Source organism: Eurypyga helias, unplaced genomic scaffold (assembly GCF_000690775.1).
Source record: "Eurypyga helias isolate BGI_N326 unplaced genomic scaffold, ASM69077v1 scaffold30139, whole genome shotgun sequence".
Taxonomy (NCBI): Eukaryota; Metazoa; Chordata; class Aves; order Eurypygiformes; family Eurypygidae; genus Eurypyga; species Eurypyga helias.
In genome coordinates, this window is record NW_010270577.1 from 4,563 (window position 1) to 23,592 (window position 19,030).

The window sequence follows — 19,030 nt, forward strand, 5'->3', positions numbered from 1 at the left end:
TTCCCCCGGGCCGGCAGCCTCCCCCGCCAGCCAGCAAAGGAGCCCGGGGCCGGGCCAACCTGCTTGGGCTGGCTTTCGGCAGCAAGAGCTGGTTTTTCCAGAGGGCCAAAAAGCGACAAGACGTACTTTACCTTGGAACAAACTTTTTTAAAATTTATTTTATAGATCACGTCAGCCTGAGTGATCTTTGAATGCTGGTCACAAAAAGAGAGATCACACCACCTCCTTTGCACGAACCCTCTTCCAGTCTCGGGCAGTCTCCTTGGGTTGGAGCAGAAGGAATGGAGAAAGAGGAAACCGCCCGGAGCTCCCCGCTCCCCTCAGAGGCAGAGGGCAATGAAATCAGGTGCAGTTTGATGCTGCCACAGGGTCAGAAGACAAACGAACCGGGCCCTCGCGCCCCGCTTAGCCACACTTCACACCCCTCACAATGCGGGTGCTATTAGTGTTGTAGCCGCCTGTAGTTCCTCCCTCGCCGGGAGAGTGCTGGTATTCAGGCACAGAGCCTGGAAAGGACCGACTGACCTCCCCGCTTCCACCCACGTGCAGGCCGCTGCGCTCTCGGTGGCAAAGCAGCCTCGTCTCCAAACCGCGTCCCTCGCCTCTCCCGTGCAGCTTCGTGCTCCTGGAGTGCTGGTGCCGGCACCGGGAGATGCACCCTCCCGCCCCGAGGCTGCTGTCGGCTGGCAAGCCTGCCTCACGGGGTGAGCCGGACGGAACTCCACACAGGTGCCGCGGCAGGAGGAACAGGAACAACCCGCTAAGGAGGGACAGAAATTTTACAGCTGCCCTCTAATTAAAAAGTCCGTCACTGGAGGAGGAAGCCCTCAAAGAAACCGAGGCTGACCGCTCCTGCTGGGGAGAGCAACGATTTGCTGAGGATGCCACCGCCTCCCACGGCCCCCCACAAGCTGGCAGAGGCTGACTCCTGTCCTCGCGGGAGCCCAGTGAAGAGGCAGAGTTAGAAAAGAGATCAAAATAAGCAGGGAATTGATCCCTTGCACAACCCAGGGTTAAAAAACCCACGTTAACAATAAAGTTAATTCACAGACCGTCCTTGCAGGGCCTTTCTGGAGAAGCCAGAATTTATCCTTAAAAAAAAAACCATACAAGCTTAAAAAAATAATTAAATGAAAGTCAGAAAAATTACTGTGTACTTCCAAACCTGAAAGTACTTCCGTAAGTCTGGTACCAATTCATCACTACCCTCTTCAGCAAAGAAGGGAGAAGCCAAATCCTATCTCTGCCATGGCAATGTTTGGCCAGCGAGTTCCAGAATTGATTTGGGGGATCCTGGAGTAAACAAGAATCAAGGGGAGGTCACGTTTGCCCTGGTGTCTCAGTTCCAAAGACACATTCCCACCCGCGACGTCTGTCCGTCGAGGCGAGAAGGCTCTTCCTCTGGCTCAAGGGACGGAGCGTGTGTTCCTGCACCATATCCTTAATACTGTCACCGGAGCTGCCGCAGCCTTGAGAGGCCAGTAAGGATTGCTCCGACGTGCACTGGGCAGGCAAGGGGAAAAGCAGCATGATGGGAAGGGGAATGGGGTGGGCAAACGACTGCCCATTTAATCCTGTCTCTAATTAAAATCTTAAGTGCTATCAACGTATTTGAGAAGGACATTTAGTACGGGATTCCTCGACCTGACATCAAGAACTGCTTCCCAGTTCGTCTCCCTCTCAGATCTCCAACTAACGAACCTTCTTGCCGTCTCGTCCGAACTCCAGTCACCACAACGTTAAATTACACCCACTTCGAAGGAGCCGAAGATGGAGGGAATCCAGGAACACGTTTGGCACGGGGCTGCAGTGGCGAGGAAACAATGCCCTGTAGAGCCACCCTAAGCAACGTGGTTTAACCTTTGCGAGTCTGAAATTTCGGGGGGGTCCGATAACCCCTGGATCTGACACAGCACATGGAGGAGGAGAGCAGCAAGTCCTGTGGACAAAAAGGGGTGAGGGAGGAGGGAGGCAGCTAACTGGCTCTTCTCGGTTCTACCCAGACTCTCCTCTCGTCTTCATGCACACAAAATATAATAAAAACTAATAAGAATAAAAACTAAGCCCATGATGTACAAAAATGTGTCGATAAGGGGGAGGAGGAAGGTGTCAGTTGCTCAGTTCCGTGTGTCTTATCACCTTCGTTAGCTTATAAATTATGCTCCTCTCCATCGCTTCCTTGGGGGAGGAGGGACGACTCTTCTGCAGCTGATCAGCTGGGATGGATTTTGGTTTAAGCTGCTCTGGATCTTTTGGATAAGAAATGAAGGGAAGGGGAGGAATTCCTCAGGAGGAGGAGGAGGAGGAAGAAATTCAGCAGCCACTGGCAGGAGTCACACAGGCTCCCTGAGACTTCACTTTATGGCGCTGACCCCCACGTCGCCGGCCTCCTCCTCCGACTTTTGACTGAAAAAGAAGAAGGGAACGCTTTAGTGGGCAGCGACCCCCCAAACACAGCGCCAACACGGCAAGAGCTCAGGTGGATTACACACACACCCGGACAGCAGGAGGGCAGCTGTGACGCATCAGCTTCCTGCCACTGCGGGAAGGAGGTAAGGCAGACAGACACACCGTGAAGGAAGGGAGACACATAACCACAAGGCTTCAGCCCTTCAAGCTGGGGAGGACCCCATTTCCCCACTTTTCTGAACACTTCACTCCCGTGAGGCTCAGCATCTGTGAAACCAAGGCCTCGGGCTCCCTCGGCTTTGTGCAGAATGGAAGGAGACCCCTCCCCCAGCTCCCCTACCAGGGCGCTCTTGCTAAGCTGCCTCTGTTCCCAGCCTCAGGCCAGCAAGCCCACCGCTCGCTTTTAAAGCAGCCCAATACCTTGTTGCCCTCACGGCTGTGGGGCTCTTCGTCCAGTGCAGGCTGAGGGGAAGCAGCAAGGAGAGAGAGGGAGAGGTAAGCAAGAACAGAAGCAACACGGACTCTCAGGAGGAGGGACAAAACAAAGAGTGAGCCGGGAGCACTACTTACAACCACAGTGACGCCAAAACAAGACGAGGAGGAGGTGGGGGATCAGTAAGAAGCCACAGGCATAGGCAAAGGGCCCAGAGGGGCCTCTTTCTGCAGCCAGCCTGGCTCACGAGGGTGAGATTTCACCAACGGCAACTAAGACAGCTAAAATTAAGAGGGGGAACACTGGGCGGGTCCTCTTGACAGAGTAAAAAAAACCTTTTAGAGGTAAGTTCACTGAAAGGAAAAGACCCCTCTTTCTATCAGTAATAAAGCAGGCAAATAGAGCAGGCTCCCAGAGCCTTTCCGTTCCTCTCAGACCAGAAAGGCTCAGTATCCTTCTCGGACAGGCTGAGCTGAGAAGTCCTAACCAACAAAACCACCTGCACACAGGTCTCTAGAAAGAGATTTGACTTTCCTTCTCCTTGGACATCTGCATCCTGCCCTCCACAGGGCAGACGACCTGTGCCCAATACTTTGGCTGTAGTTTCTCTGGTCTAGGGATGTCCTACCCCTCGTTCCGACAGCAGAGACCCGTGCTGTGACCGGCAGTTAGATAGCATCATAGAATCATGGAATGGTTTGGGTTGGAAGGGACCTTAAAGATCATCTAGTTCCAACCTCCCTGCCATGGGCAGGGACACCTTGCACTAGGGCAGGTTGCTCAAAGCCACATCCAGCCTGGCCTTGAAGACATCCAGGGATGGGGCATCCACTAGTTCAGCTACAGGGTATATGGAGACTCTCCCTCACCGTGAGACATTCAAGCAATGAAACAGGTTGCCAAGGGAGGTTGTGTCGTCCTCCCCCTTGGAGATTTTCAAGACATGACTGGATAAACCCCTGAGCAACCTGGTCTGCCCTCACAGCTAATCCTGCTTAGAGCAGGAGGTCAGACTAGACACTTCCTGAGGTCCAAGCTGACTTGCCCCAGCTTGGACGCTGCTAGCTGCTGAAAGCTCAGCCGTGAGGAGTCATCCAGTCAGCAGACAATTCTGATTTCTGCTGTGACACTACTTGTTTCTGTTGCACACTTAGTCCCAAGGTGAGTTCAAGGGGATGAGGAGATAATGCTTGTGCTTTAAGCACCCTTCCTCCGACAGATGAAACCCAGGATACAAACAGCTAGGCCAGACGTGGCGTCTTCCTCACTTACCAGTGGCTGCAGGGCAGTCGGTGTCAGTGGCGCTGCAGCTGTTGAGGGGGCCTCGTCCCCAGCTGGTGGGCCTCCAGCTGCTGTCCCAGCTGGGGGAACACCATCCTCCCGTTTCGTAACGGCTCCCTTCTTGGTTGACTGCATCTTGATCTGCTGTGGCTTGGAGTTCATTGGTGAGTTGTTGGTGGTCTGGAGTAACTGCCAATTACAAAGGGAGAAGCCAAAATCGGCATTAAAATAGCTAAAAATAGCTAGGCCGGTCTGGCAAGGTTCAATGCTGCTTTTTAACAAAAAGCCTCAAGAGAATTGACACCAACAGCCATCAGGAAAAGAATGCATCAGGTTCAAAGAAACCTAGGCCTCTGAGCTGCTCTCAAGGACTCTCACAGGGTGGAAAGGGCCACTCGGCTGAGGTAACACTCAACGACTCAAAGGGACCAGGTACAAGCTGTCGGAAAGACCCAGAGGCATCTGGCTCACCCCCCACCTTCGCGTTCCCTCATTCACACCAGCTGAAGACCCACCACACGACACAGCCCACTGGTCATCCGCAACCCATGTCAGGGCTGACGTTTCTGATCGAAGGATGGCCTCTTCCCTCAATTTTCCAGAGCTATCTGGATACTCCTGCTGGCTTCCCAGCGCCGACAGTAGCTAATGAGCAAAAGAAAGTAGGACTCTTCAGCCTTTACCTTAGTGATGGTACCCACAGCTTTGGTGCGGCCTTCACGGAAGACCAGCCGCTGGTCTATATGTAAATATTCCGGGGTTTTGATGAAGCGAAAGTGCACTGTGGCTTTGTCCCCTGTCCTCAGGCAGTCCTTGTCCATGCTGAGAATCGTGGCCGTCTGACGGATGCTGCCGCAATGCACTGCGAAGGCAATGCACAAAGGCTTTCAGTAGACAGTGCCATTAGTGGAATAAGCTTCGGACAGAGATCCAAGGCAGCTCTCGCTACCCTGCAGCTAACAGCGCTGAGTTTGGAACGCCAACAGCTACTCTGAACCAAAGGCTATATGGTCATGCGGCTGCCTTTGTTCAGTCCTCAAAAAGGAAACACACAGAAGCTGGAACAGTCTCAAACGGAGACTATCCTGAAGCACCCTCAACAGAATCCCGCTCACCGCGTGGCTGGCTAGAAGGCAGGACCCAAAATGGGTCTTTCCATCAGCATTTGAAGCTGAAGAATCTTTGCATCACAGAGATCTGGCTCAGGCAGGCTCAAAGTACACCTGGAGTCACACATCTCCTTTTTACCTACAGCCTCCCCACGCTCCTCTGTCAGCTCCCTCCCCGCGCTCTAGCACATGGCTGGGAATGGTAAAACCAGGAACTACACTGGCAAAGGTAAACCTAGGAACTATGGCTTACGTTCAGTTTCACAGAGCCATCAGGAGCAGAATTTTCTCAGGCTAGAGCTGATACAAACTGTTAGCACTGGGAAACAACGACAACGCTGATTCACATACCCATGGCCTGGTATCGTGGGCTGATGGTGGTGGGGTGATGGAGCACCAGAATCTCTGCTTCAAACTCCCACGACGCTTGTGGATTCAGGCGGGGGGAAACCATTACCATGCCTTTCCGGATGGAAGAACGCTTGATCTGAAAAGCAGAGACACAAAAAACCTGAGCGTGATTCTCCGGGGAAGAAATTTGTTTCTCTGCCTGACTGCATCCAGAAGGATCCTAAGGGATTTCCCAGATATTAACTCGTGCTCATCAACAGGCAAAGCAAGAGCTGTTTAGCTGTATGTAACGATGCAATGCAAAGACTGCAAAAATCAAGTTCAGCTGAAGTTTCTGAGGAAGCTTTAGTCAAGAGTTCTGGGAACGCTGGACACTGACACAAAAGTTTTAACTTGCTGATCCTTTAAAAGATCCAACATCCTGGTTGCACATTATCCAAACAGACCATCTCTCCAAAAGCACAGTGTCTGTTAACACAGCATGATAAGCCCAAACACATGAAGTTTGGGATAGCTCAAACTGTATCCCCTCAAAATCAGCGCAGCTTCTATCAACAGAAACCTTTTGCAGGAGGAATCACGTCGGATTCCACTAATTTCTATCCCCCAAATCACGCAGCTGGCCCAACAAGCTGAGAGGAGCGGTGTAAATGCGCTTCCCAGGACACAAAAGGAGGCTTTTCTTGCAACGCCTCCACCCACAGAGGTTCTGTGGGAATTTACTCCGCTGTGAAAGGAGGCGGCTGAGGTTTGCAGAAGCAGCCTTCTTGCAGCTGAATTCCAAGAGCACTCTAAAATTAGGAGGGCGGTTCCTGTTCCGGGGAGTCAAGAGCAGATCCTCTCACCTTTTTCAAAGCAAAGGAGGCAGTCTGGCCTCCCCGCACTTCTTTGACGGGCATTCTCTTGCGGTGGATGGACTTGACAGCGATAGGTAGGAAGTTGCCAAGGGGATCTGGCCCCAGCAGCAGGGTGTCATTCAGCTTGATTAGGCCTCTCAGTGTCGTCCCAGATACAACTGTTCCTACACCCTGTGACAAAAAAGGAAAAGCAGTTATTGGGGTTACTCGCCCACGCTAGCAGAAGAGCTCTAGAACTCCCCTCTCTAGGGAAGACACCTTCTGCCACCTCAAAGAAAAAGCGGAAAGTTCTTCCCAACACCAGTCCCCTTACCGGGACAGAGTAAGTATCATCTATCTGGAATTCTGCTGGTTCTTCTTCCCTGTAACTGGTCCGTGGAGACAAGAGATTAAGGAACATCTTCAGCAAATCTAGGTTCTCCCCGGTGACATTTGAAATCTGGAATATCGGGCACATCCTGTAAAGGAAAATTGATGGAAACTGAGTTAGTTCACTTCACTGCCCGGGATTCCGCATGTAGGGAGACATCCAAAATCTTGGGACTGAGTTCAATACACAGTGCTAGGAAGGGAGAGCCTGGCAAGCAGTCAGACGCACAACAGCGCATGTCTGACAACCTGCGACATTGCCTCTGCCTCCTAATGACGTTCAGGAAAGGGTGCAAGGTTCCAGGACCGAAGGAACCCTGCCACCCTCTGCACTGCAGGCTGCCCAGAAGCAGCCTATCCTTTCTGTCACAGAGAGGGGAACACAAGCAGGTCAACCTCGGAATCAACACATTCTCATGGCATCAACACACCACATGGCAGATGCAACCTTCACACGTCTAGACAATGGGACTCTCTTTCTGAACCTTCTCACCCAGTCTCCAAATAGGATTGAAAGAGAAACGACTCTCCTCTCCTCCCGTTACCTCTCTGAGCTGAAGTTGGAGGCTGTTACAATGACATCATCCTTGCTCTGAACCAGCACGGGGATCTTCCTGCACCCTGGGGACTTCAGCAGTCGCTGTAACAGCTTCAGGGTTTCTTAAAGGGTGAAATGAATATTGTTAGGGCAGCATCTCCCGCCTTTACAGATCACTTTTGTGGGGTCTCTCCCCGAAGGGAGATGGGTCCTCTTGCCACAGAGAGACAGGAGAAGATGGTTAAAGGAGCGTGAGTGAGATTATGAGTTTGCTGCCAGCCCAGGAGGGACTGAGGAGCCATTCCACCTTCCTCTCATGCCAGTTAGCCTGCTGCCCAGCGACACCACACGCCAACACACATTTGAGAGCTGTCTGTTAAGCAGCTTTAAGCAGTTACAAGGTATTTCCTCTTCCCATGAAAGATTTTCCACATTGAATTCAGTGAAAACCAGCAGCATTCAGGAATTGAAATATTTGAGAATATGTGAATTGGAACTCAGTTTTGACCAAACCAACCTCACCAGACTTTCCCTGGCAATCAACCTGCCCTGGAGGGTTAGAGAAGCATGGATGAGGTAAGGAGCCCCATCACAGGCTAGGACAGCGTAGGTGGACCATATCCAGAAATCACTGTTCTGGGACAATTCTCATGGCTCCCAACTTTGATCTTTCCCCTCTTTTTCATTTATTTTCTAAGCCTCGCATTGATCAGGCAGCAGGGACATCATCTGATGAACTAGCATCAGCCTCCTGCAAAGAGCCTTACAATAAACGAGGAGAAAAAAAAAAAAAAGGCTAGTAAGGGCTTAAAAGAGCAAATAATTTATATTCTGTCATCCAATTAGATGGGTTTTTTTGTAAACAAATGATTGCCTGTGGGCACGTGATGTTTTGGACACAGAAACACAAACATCTAATCATGCCATCTGCTCTTCAGATACGCTCTGGTCAAACCTCATGTCTATTTAATTTGAACAGAACATGACACGGGAGCGGCTTCTCCCAAGAGCAACTCCTCTCTCCTCACCCCGAGCCAAACGTTCTCCTTCCTTCCCAGTTATCATCTTATGGTCAGGCCTTACTTTATGTGCCAAACACCTATTACAGAGACATTTAGATTATCTTCGGATCACATGCATCTGTTTACCTGAAACACCTTTGGGATTTTTACAACAATGAACTAACCACAGACAGTACCTGGAACGTGCACTGTCCCGATACTTAGGACTTACTGTCCAAAAAACACCAAACCCCATTGTTCCAGTTACCCACAGCATGTTCCTGCCAGCGTGAGAAAGGCATCAAGAGAATTTTAAAGGTGAGATTTGGTCACAGCCTGAAAAAATGTCAAGCGTAGGCTAAAGGGACACTGCTGGGGTTAGAGGTGCTGCTTTAACTGCCGCTGAGCAATGACATCGCTAGTCCCTGCTGCTCACTGCCACCCCTGCTTGTGTCTAGCCCAGGCCTGCTACCGTAACGCAGGTCTGAACCATGATTTATTGTGTTGGCTGATCAGACAGCGGAAGGAGCTGCTGTAGTTATGCCAGCGTATCTGAGAAGTACCCAGGTGAGCAGGGGGTAACGAGCAGCTGCTCCTTCACTTAATGGGTGCCGGAGAACAAGTTTGATCACGGCTTAAGATCACACTCAAGCCGTGGCCAAAGAGGAACGTGGCTTTCAAGAGAACTTCCAGGCTTTCCCTCCAGGTTTAAATACCCAGAGGAAAAGCAACGGCACAAGCCCAACTGTATGCTTCTCCCCTTAGAGCACAGTTAAGCAAAACCCTGCAGCAAACACTTTCAGGATGCCCAGCTGAGTGCCCCAACTCAGATAATTTCGACATGGTGGCTACGAGTGAGCTGCCTGCAAAACAGGCAAGGGAAAAGGACAGATTTCTGGGAGGTGTTTAAGATGCAGTCAAAACCAGATAAAGGAGCTTTCCTTCAGCAGTAATTCCTCAGCCCAAGCAGAGGACGCCAGCACACACAGAGGTAAGAAACAGCCCTGCAGAGAGCTTGTGTAGGACTCACCTTGCAGGATGTTGGCAGGGCACATGTCGATCTTGGTCACCACAACAAAGACAGGAACGTTAAGTGCCAGCGCCAGACCCAAGTGCTCCTTGGTCATTCCAACAATCCCAGCGTTACTGCCAACCTACACCAGAAATACAAGACACAGGGATGTAAACGTTCCTCCTGGAGTTAGCTGGGTTACAGAGAAGGTCTTGTGTCAGACAGGCTGTGATTAGGTTGCAGAAGTGTCTCTGGGACTGCATGAGCAGACCCAGCTCATTTCAAACACTGCTGGACACTGGCTAAGGACTCATTTCTCCTCAGTTTTAACAAGGTTTTCTGGAATTCAGAAATCTTTCAGGTTTTCCAGAATCATACACCTTGGGCCTGTCCGGTACCGACGCTCCTGGGGCTCTCACCTCAGAGTCCTGGCGAGATACCCACAGCGGCTTCTGCTCTCCACCTCTGGGAGATGCTTCCCCCCTCAACAACCCCACCGGGACTTTGGGGCAGGAAAGAAGTTGAGGCTGTTAAAGCTGTGAACAGCCCCGCTCCTGCTGTACAGCACCCCTTTCTTGGCACCTACCATAAGCATGCAGAAGTCGGGTAAATGGCCCGTCATGCCGAAGACGGTGGTTTTCAGGTACTTTTCGTGACCAGCCAGGTCAATGAAAGTAATGACCTTGGTGGATTTCTCACAGATCTTTGTCCATTCCAAGCTGCCGCCGTGGCTGTCGGGCTTGTTCACCACGTTGCCCTCGCTGTCAAAGCCCAGAATGTCATTGCCCACGCTGCTGGTGCGGCCTGACTCGATCTCATGCTTATGGCGGAAGAGCTTTTGCCGAGCAAAGCCTCGGCCATTGTCTAGTTCACCATGTGTCAACACACCCAGCAACGTGCTCTTTCCTGCGTCTACGTTGCCGACCACTGCTACCCTGGTGAGGAAAGGAAAAAGGAACCTGGTAAAATGTCATACCTGAAGAAAGAAGTGACCAAAACCGCCCCAAACTCCACTGCTCCTGCAAATAACCAGCTTTTTCTCCCTAACCTAGAAACAGAGGTTCAAAAATGTTAGACCTTCTGGGGACTGGGACACGGAAGACTGTGGAAACATGTCACTGGTGCCCAGAACACAGTCAGCTGCACCCGATATTGCTTGATGCCATACAGAATATCCTTCTTCCAACTCCTAGTCTCTGCAATCCAACATATACTCTGGCAACTCAGGAGAAAGACTAGATCCCAACTTGGTCTAGAATCCTCTGCCTTTCTCGTATTCCTCATGTTGCAATAGCCCTGGGTGCTAAGGACAGTACAGAAATTTCAGCTGCTGTTCCCAGAAAAGGAAAAGCTCAAACAACAATGAAACCTTTTAGGAGGAAACCCTCTCCTATGGCAATCTCCTTCCTTGTCTCTGATAAAGGTGGCTATTACGGCTGTTGGCAAATGTTGGAAATCCATCCCATCCAGGTCTGGGCAGACTCTCAAGTCATGTTATACAAGCTATTATATGCCCATCAGAAGGTGACGTGGATCATCAGTCTTGGAGTAGAACTGAACCCTTAGTCAAAAGTACTATGTTCTAGCACCGTGAATATACGCACAAACACACAGACACACGTGCACATGTGACTCCCTTTGGGGATACCAGCACACAAAAGGTCCCCAAACTGTGAAGCTGTCACCCAAACAGCAACAGCCCTCAGCTAAATATAGGCAAATTTCCACAAACAAAACAGTTTGTTCGCAAAAGAGACAGCAACAACAACAAAAGGGCGATTTCATCAGCAAGGAGTGGTCAAGCTCAATTCCCTTTGTTGGGTGGCTACAACACCCAGACTCGAATCAGCGTTGCTGGCTCAGCATCACGGACTGCTCACACGGTAAAAAATGCAGCGGGGCTGCTGACTAACCCTGTCTCCACCCGGCTCCTCACCTGACCTCCAGGAAGTCGTTGTCACCCACACGTTTCCGAACCAGGTAGTCGCGCACCTTGCCCCCTGCTTCCTGGTGCTCCCGCAGGAGGATCACATCTGCCTCGATCTGCTCTGCTATGCTCTTCAACGTGGCATAGGATGCTTCCATGTCTGCCTCGCTCAGACCGTATTCAGTCCCATCTAGTAGGATGTTGAGGAGACAAAGGATGGTCAGTGACTTTCACACCGATCAGAGTTTATTTGTGGGCTGGAGGTGTCAGCCACAAAAACAGAATAAGCACCTTTTGCCCAAAATAAAAAAAAAACAGGATGATTTTCACTCTAAAAGATACTAGAAAAGCACCAGCTTTCATATCTAGAGGAGTTTTCTTCACTATTTCTACAATGAAATACTTAGGGATTGGCCAGAAAGACACATTCCTGCCTAATTCCCTTATTTCACATGCTGAAGGTACTTGGAGTGTAATTTCCTTCAGTCAGATAAAACACCTCCCCTCGCATTGCAATAAAGGGAAAAGCATTAATAAAAGGAAAGCTCTGACTGAAATATGACCACAATTAAGCAGTGAATGTGAGACCAAATTAAACAATCAGCTTATTCTGTAAAACCACGTCCCAAGTGCACTTTTTCTGCAAGTCTAGCCTGCGCAGCAATTTCTTTAGCCCCCACATACTCCAGTTAAAGCAATGTTTCTCGTATGTCTCACTGGCAGAAATTCTGACAGCACATGAGGCCAGAAAAACCCAAGGAGGCACTTCTGCTTGTGAAGAGCCCACCCAAGCAAAGAGCTGACAGTCAGAGCAAGCCAGTCGCAACTATCCTGAAGCTTAAAGGCCATCACAACTCTCAGCTTCTCTCCTAACCCAGGTGCTGAGAAGCTGCAGATTTCAGGCCAGAATCTCTCCTGTGGGTAAAATAACACCCCAAAAACCAACAAACAAAAGTGGAGAGCCACTTAGCACCTGGATGACCAAAGGGATGGCTGTGTGCACATTCATATGCACGGCCGACTCATCAGTCAGCAAGCAGTAAGTGCAGTTTGTGTGAACTAATGAGCATTTTAACTACTGCACAGCTCTACAACAAGCAGAGCTGCTGGGTGATTTCTAACCTAGCTCACGAGCTCCTGGCAGTCTTCACTCACTTCTCAGTCATCTGAGTTGGGCATCCGTGATCATCAGAATCACCCAGAGTGAATGAGAAGGAGGGATGGTGGCAGGGGTACGGAGATTTTTTTCTGTTGGCTATTGTTTCCAATTTACAGGAAAGATCCCCATCTTCCTTGGCTATGCAGCAACCCAAAATAAAGTCAGAAGTTTTAGCTCATGTTTTAAGAAACAAAAGCCTGCTCCTAAGCACATCATTAAAATCACCACCAGTTAACCCATCCACAAGGTATCCTAGAAGAGAAAGCAGTTACTAGCCCAACTAATCCCTGCTGCAGATGTGGTTATCCCAGGATTCAGACTCCGCGTGGGAAGCTCGAAGGCAAGAGCATTATCCCAGCAATACTGGCTGCGTGACCACTGGCCATCTAATCCTGGATTCTCTCCTACGTTGGTTGCTTTGCAAGACATCAAGAACACCCAAGAGGCAGACACTTCTGAGGTGACACAACTCACTGCCTCCGTTATCTCAGCCAACCCCGGCACTGACGACCAGGGTTTTGTCTTTGTCGTCAAACACAGTAACTAGTAGGATGCCTGATCCTAACAACTCCATATCCAGCAGATATCTACCCTATTTGAAACCTGCCTGTAGCCTCATGATAGCCATAGAGAGGGTTTTTCTTCATTTAGAAAAGAAACTTCAATTTCAAAGCACGACCATGTTCAATATTGTTTTACCAGCATTAGATGCAAATGTTCAAATTGTGAAAAAGAACAAAAATCCATGCTAACTGCTAAAATCTGCGAAGGCAAACGTGACAATAAAGGCCTCATGCTGAGAAAAGGAAAACCTTTCTTTCCATAGTACAGACACACACAAGCGAAGGAAGTCAGCAGCACCTATTCTGGCTACCTGAAGTATCTCCAACACATTCCTGTGGGGTAAAAAGACTGTTATTTACAGTGGAGAAGTGGACAAAATCAGACAGAACAAGACCTCCATCAGACACTGAGGACACCTCTACTAAAACTGTTACAGTAATTTCACATCCTTCGCCTTTCCCTGGTATGCCCAGACAACTTATGCTTTCTTTCCAAAAAAAAAAGAACTTGTATGATTTTATACAAAAAGTATGTGTAGCTCCACTACATAAGCCAGCTGCTGGCAGGAATAAAATAAAAGAGCCTGTCCCACATGTTCTGCTATACTTTACGGAGGTTTCCAAGCTATCCTGGAGAAGTAAGTACTACCTTCAGCAGCAGTCCAGTTAACGCACTAAGTTTTTCTGTTCATTTTAGTGGGGTTTTGGTTGTTTTCCTGAGGAAGCTCTACTCACCTGATCCTTGCCCAATGACATAGATGGTCTCCCCACACCCCTCATCAATTCTCTCTGACGTCTGCCGGAGCAAACTGTCATACTGCTCTGAGGTTGGGCTCACCATCACCAGCTGGAAAAAAGATTAAATACCCATTTTGCAGATGTCAAGCAAACAATTTCAAAACCAGCTTCAGTTGTAAGAACAATCAATCTATGTGCTTTATAGAAAGGCTCTTTCTCAAGGACCGCTTCCTGCTGGTTTGGTTTTGGGATTTTGGGTTGGTTGGGGTTTTTTTTAAACACCTTGGCTGACAGCTATTTCCTTGTGACACCGCACAAGGTTAATTGTCTGAGCTCAGAGTTCTTTTATGTCGGAAGATATACTTCAAAGCAAATAAAAATACCAAGCATCTCATTCTGAAGTAAGCAGTGTTTAAAAGCCACATTCAAGCCAGCATCCCCCTTCTACTTCTGTGTAATACGTGTTTCCATGCGAGGAAAACAGAAAGGGGAGGAGATTTTTTTTCTCCAATGAAATTCCTTAGCTGGGTACTCCCGGGTCTCCACTGGACAGAGTGCTGCTGCCCCAAAGCACGAGGGGACAGCCAGCGGAAGCCAGCCAGACCTCACTGCAGAGCACACCTGGGCACTGAAACCTAGAGCATCTCTAAGTCTTTCACATATTTGATCTTTCCCCGTTTGTTTCCTGAGGGGCCAGAGGGGAAGGAAAGAACACGAATAAGCATTATTTCCAAGCTACTAACAGAACTCCAGGCATGCACAGCAGCTTGCACAAGCCCATTGGGATGTTTCACCAGCGGAGAGCTGCAGTTTTGCAAGGCAGCAGCTGTGTTACCAACAACCTTGGCCTGCAGTTACTGCAACAACCACGGCTCCCTTTGCCCTTCCCCACAGAGGTGTCAAGAGAAGGGAAAAGTGGACAGAAACAAAGTGGAAAATCAGGGCAGGACAGTGCTTCGGGAAGGATTTTTCTTACAACAGAACAGTGTAGCACCACTCGTGGCAAAAACCTGCGTCGCCCGCACAGCAGAGCTGAAAACACTCGCACAGAGCGGCCGCAACGGTGGTGCGGCAGCGGCAGACCAGGGAGACCTTCATCACCCATTCAGGACCGAACGGGTACCCGCTCCTGGCTACCTCCGTGACTACAAATCTGTCGGTGGCCGAGCATCCTGGTGCAGTGACTCAACTGCTGTCGCAACCGAGATTCGCGCTGTTGTTAAAAGGTCACTTTTAGCGAAGAGGTGTACAGGCTATCGCTTACCAACGGCCCCACGGATGGGCACGCCCGTGCCACGCTACAATGAAATCCATACTTCCACTGGCTGTCCTTACATACACGTTCCAAAATCACGCTCAGAAAGATGTACTTCCCTCCACTGTGCATCTGTGCTAGATTTGCCTAAAACATACAGTTCACAGCAGTTCACAGTGATTACATCGTGAAGCCTGCCCAACATTTTCTACTAACACAGCCTGACGTGCTAGCACAGCTAACAGAACGTGTGTTCACCTTTACCACCTGCTACTACAGAGGTGATGAAGACCTCGATTAGAAACCCGGAGTGTAAGGGAACCAAAAAGCCCACAGCTAATGCTTAAACAGCTTTCAAAACTGTAGCGACGCGTGCATCTGGAAAACTGAAGGACAAACAGCAAGTGCTAGTTAGAGAAGGTTTAAGGCAGGCAAAGCAACGCTTTCCTCAGGCGTTAAGGGTCACAGAGAGCGCATACGTGTCTGCAAGGGCCAGACAGCTATGACAGAGAGACAATCACCTTCACGTGCCTACTGCAGACGCATGTCCTACCTAAGGCTTTGAACTACTTGGTGTGGTCTGCAAAGGGTGGCAAAGCACTCTGATCTGGAAGGCCACATAATCATTCTATTTCATGCTACAAAGGATGGAGTTTTGCCTTTATTAGTTGTTCTTCTGGGTTTGTTTTCTTCTGCAAGGAGATGACTGGATGTAAATGTGTGGAGAGGGAAATGAGCAACTGGTCAGAGGCTTGATCAGGACAGGAATGGAAGGCTGTGTGTTGATGTGTAGGGCTTGTTTTGCCTGGCGAGCACTTGCGGGAATCCCTGGAAGCACCGTTTAGGCTAGCGCACCAGCACAGGTCAGGGTCTCAGGAAGATCTCTTAAACACATTGTTACACTCATAAAGATCAATAAAATAACGAGGGCCACCAGTGTAGAGGCACAGTAACTTCAGTTTCTTCAAGTCTCATCATCAGCGTCATTCTTCTACGTGTTCAAATGCTTCCACAGTGCGAGTGGGCAGGGCGTTGTCTGAGGTACCGGGGACGTTTCAGCTCAGCAGCTTGCTGCAGCCTTTCTTCATGGCACCAGGCAGGAGGGCTGGGGGCTCAAACAGCATGGTACCCACACACAGCAGCTCAAAACCCTGTTCCCTCACCCGGCTGCTTTCGCTGCCAGGCAAAGGTGCTGCTGAAGGGTGTTCCAGGGGTAGACTCCCTCCAAAGCCCACCCTGGGAACAGTGAAGCTCACAGCTGATATAATATAGCAGGATGTCAGGAGAAGGGTGAGGAGAACCAATAGCAGCTTTCACAGATCGCATCTTCCAGTGCCGTTCGGTATTCCTAACGGCTGCTTCCATTCAGTATTCCCAACAGCTGCTTCCGCAGCCCTCAGCCAGTTCCCTAGGACACTGCAAGACTTCACTGGCTGTTTTGAAGATCCCTTTCGCTAGCTTCCTGGACAGAGGGAGCCCGTCCTTCGCCATCTCCTTGGTCAGAGAGAGGCCCTCCCTCTCATTTCACCTTCGAGCAATCCCCTCCATGCTGGCACTACATATTTGTGGTTTTCAGAGGTTTTCAAAAAGTCAAAAATCTTCACTTTTGTTCTTTGCACTTTGCCAGGCCTTGAGGAGTTAATGGTAGGAGCCGTGTGGGTGTAGCAATCTCCCATTTCCTATAGGGCAAGAAAAGAGTAACAACCAGTTACTGTTTTGTTCTCATGACAGCAGAGGAAATGTATCTCACAAGTCTGAGATGCCATCTCTACAGTCCCTTCCCAATCTCTGGGGAGGGGTGGCTTTTCCCACCTTTCCTATGATCAGTTTTGGGATTAACATACACCAGAGGTGGGTAATAGCTACAGCTGTCTGAGCTTACTCCAGGGGGACAAGTTGGACTGTGCCCTTCTACACTACCCAACAGCAAGCAAGAGGCCACAGTACTAATTAACAGAGATTTCAAGACCCCGGTGAGATTGAGCTAAGGTTAGATCAGCACTACTACGGGCAGTCCTTCCAAAAGAAGCATCCCATATCCCCGAGGTGGACAAACTATAAAGATTAGGGGCTAATCAAACACCATGCAGTAGGCAGTGCTGCTAATAACACAGCCTGACGTATTGCATGGCTGGGAGGCCCCCACGAGCCATTGGGAAGTCAGGGGAAGGGCACCTTCCGTAACGTCATGTTTTGTTTTCTATTTCCTGTGGACACGCATAGTTTAAGTGTTATCAGTGTTCTGTTATCACTGTAGATCAAATATAAGTATCAGCTTCACTAACAGCCTTGTGTGATATGGGTTTGACCTGAGAGACGATTATGAGTGTGTTAGCACTGAAGGAAAAACAAACACCCATTCAGACTGACACAATCATGGGTTTCTGCTGATGAATGCAACCGTTTGCTTGACCAGCTGACAAGGTGTGCTTGACAGCCGAACCCCAAAGCGTTCCTCTCTAAGCAGAGCACACCTTACAACAAACGCGCTGGAGGAGGACCGGGAGAAAAGTATGTAACATGGTGAGGGGACAGGTCAGAGCAGGACAGAGACAGCAACAAACTGACTGCAGTGGGAATCCCCGTTTTAAGCAGGAACCGGAGAGTAGCAATTCAACCGGGAAAACAGAAAAGATGGAAGGGTCAGGGTGAGGGGCAGGCTAGCTGCCATATGGGATTGCTGTTTTGAGCTTCTAATGGCGACTAACAGGGAGAGATGGGGCAGAGCTAATAGTCCTAGCTCTCATCCAAGGTGGGGATGAATGAAAGGTGTAGAGAAAAGATAGCAGGTGTACACTGCTGTATGGAAAAGAAAGGTATAATAAAGGTCAAAACAGTGCTTACCTATCGCCTCCATAGTGCCGGCAGATTTCTAGGAATGGAAGACAGGCTGACAACACAAATGGAGGTCACAGGAGAAAAGCATTCTTCCCTCTTTGTCAGAGTTTTGGTCAGGTTCCTGGCTGTCAACAATCAGTGACACGGCCCTTGCCGTCCTCCTGGGCTCTCTTCCACATCAGCCACGTCCAAGACAAAGCACAGATCGATATTGGCATCCTGTATCAAAATCTTGTCCAGCTCATTAAGGCACGAACAGGTAGCTCAATAAATACTGCAGGTTTGGTTTCTGTTCTCTACTATCCTATGGAACATCTTCATAACACTCACTTTAATACAGTACCACACTGTAAAGCATACAGTCATCTCCTCAAAAAAAGGTTTCCACATCCACACACCATAATTCCTCTCTCCCCATTTCTCCACAGAGGGCAAGAAAATCCAGGACTTTGGAACAACTCCAGCTGGAAGCATGAAGAGGAGGGAGGGCAGAAAAACAGGAGACAACACCAGCTATGCTGATTTCTGTATCACATAATTACAAGTGGACCAAACCAAGTTTTCAGGAGACTTTAGAGTAGGAGATGGCATCATAATATATCAAACCCTCGGTGGCAAAAGACATAAAGAGGTCAGCCAATTGGGAAAAAAATAGAAGCTGGCGTGGAAAGGCGGCTGATGTAGGCCATGGTGGGCTCGGGCACGTATGTATTACTACAATGTACCTTGCTGCAAGTTGGAAGCAAGAACAAATTCTGACAGAAGTAAGCCCACCACACAGTTCTGTCACTTGGATCCTAGCAAGGAGCTGCGTAACGTGAACAAACCTTTATTTATGTATTATCGTAACCTGGCTTGCAAGAGCAAGGCAACCCTTGTTGCTGAGCCCTCGTGCTCAGAAGTTGCGAGCTCAGACCTGCTTTTAAGATTGTGAAGAAAGCCCCAGGAACTAGCACGACTGGCGGCAGAGATAACTACAGAGAACCAGCGCCGGGGTAAACGTTAGCGAGACGTTAGAGCAGCTGTCAGCTTCAAACCCTGCGCTTGCTGGGGATGCAGCACCGGCTGCAGGCGCTTCCCCGGGGAGGCGGGAAGGAGCGGGGCGGACAAGCCTACCCGCACCCTCCTTTACCGGCCAGGGCGCAGCTTCCAGCTCTCCGCGGCTCAACTTCCTCCCGGCGCCCTGCCCG

The 19,030-nt window shown here is 49.7% G+C and overlaps 1 protein-coding gene across 1 annotated transcript; it reads right to left on the reverse strand.

The window, feature by feature from the left end:
* Window positions 1–1,727: 1,727 nt before the first annotated feature.
* On the reverse strand, window positions 1,728–13,852 carry GTPBP1 (GTP binding protein 1). Its single transcript, XM_010158510.1, has 11 exons — window positions 13,745–13,852; window positions 11,297–11,477; window positions 9,947–10,295; window positions 9,379–9,502; window positions 7,355–7,469; window positions 6,754–6,898; window positions 6,429–6,611; window positions 5,584–5,719; window positions 4,807–4,985; window positions 4,115–4,312; window positions 1,728–2,406 (listed from the first exon to the last, which is right to left on the reverse strand). Exons 1-11 carry the CDS (start codon window positions 13,848–13,850, stop codon window positions 2,314–2,316), a joined length of 1,809 nt encoding a protein of 602 aa, XP_010156812.1. The 5' UTR covers window positions 13,851–13,852; the 3' UTR covers window positions 1,728–2,313.
* Window positions 13,853–19,030: the final 5,178 nt, after the last annotated feature.

What these genes read in the sequence shown, in the direction of transcription:
- GTPBP1 (XM_010158510.1), bottom strand. Translation starts at nt 13,850, where the DNA reads ATGGTGAGCCCAACCTCAGAGCAGTATGACAGTTTGCTCCGGCAGACG. An exon ending in TCCAACTTCAGCTCAGAGAG is followed by an intron (nt 6,899 to 7,354) that starts GTAACGGGAGGA and finishes TTTCCTTTACAG; the next exon opens with GATGTGCCCGATATTCCAGA. An exon ending in ATGATACTTACTCTGTCCCG is followed by an intron (nt 6,612 to 6,753) that starts GTAAGGGGACTG and finishes TTTTTGTCACAG; the next exon opens with GGTGTAGGAACAGTTGTATC.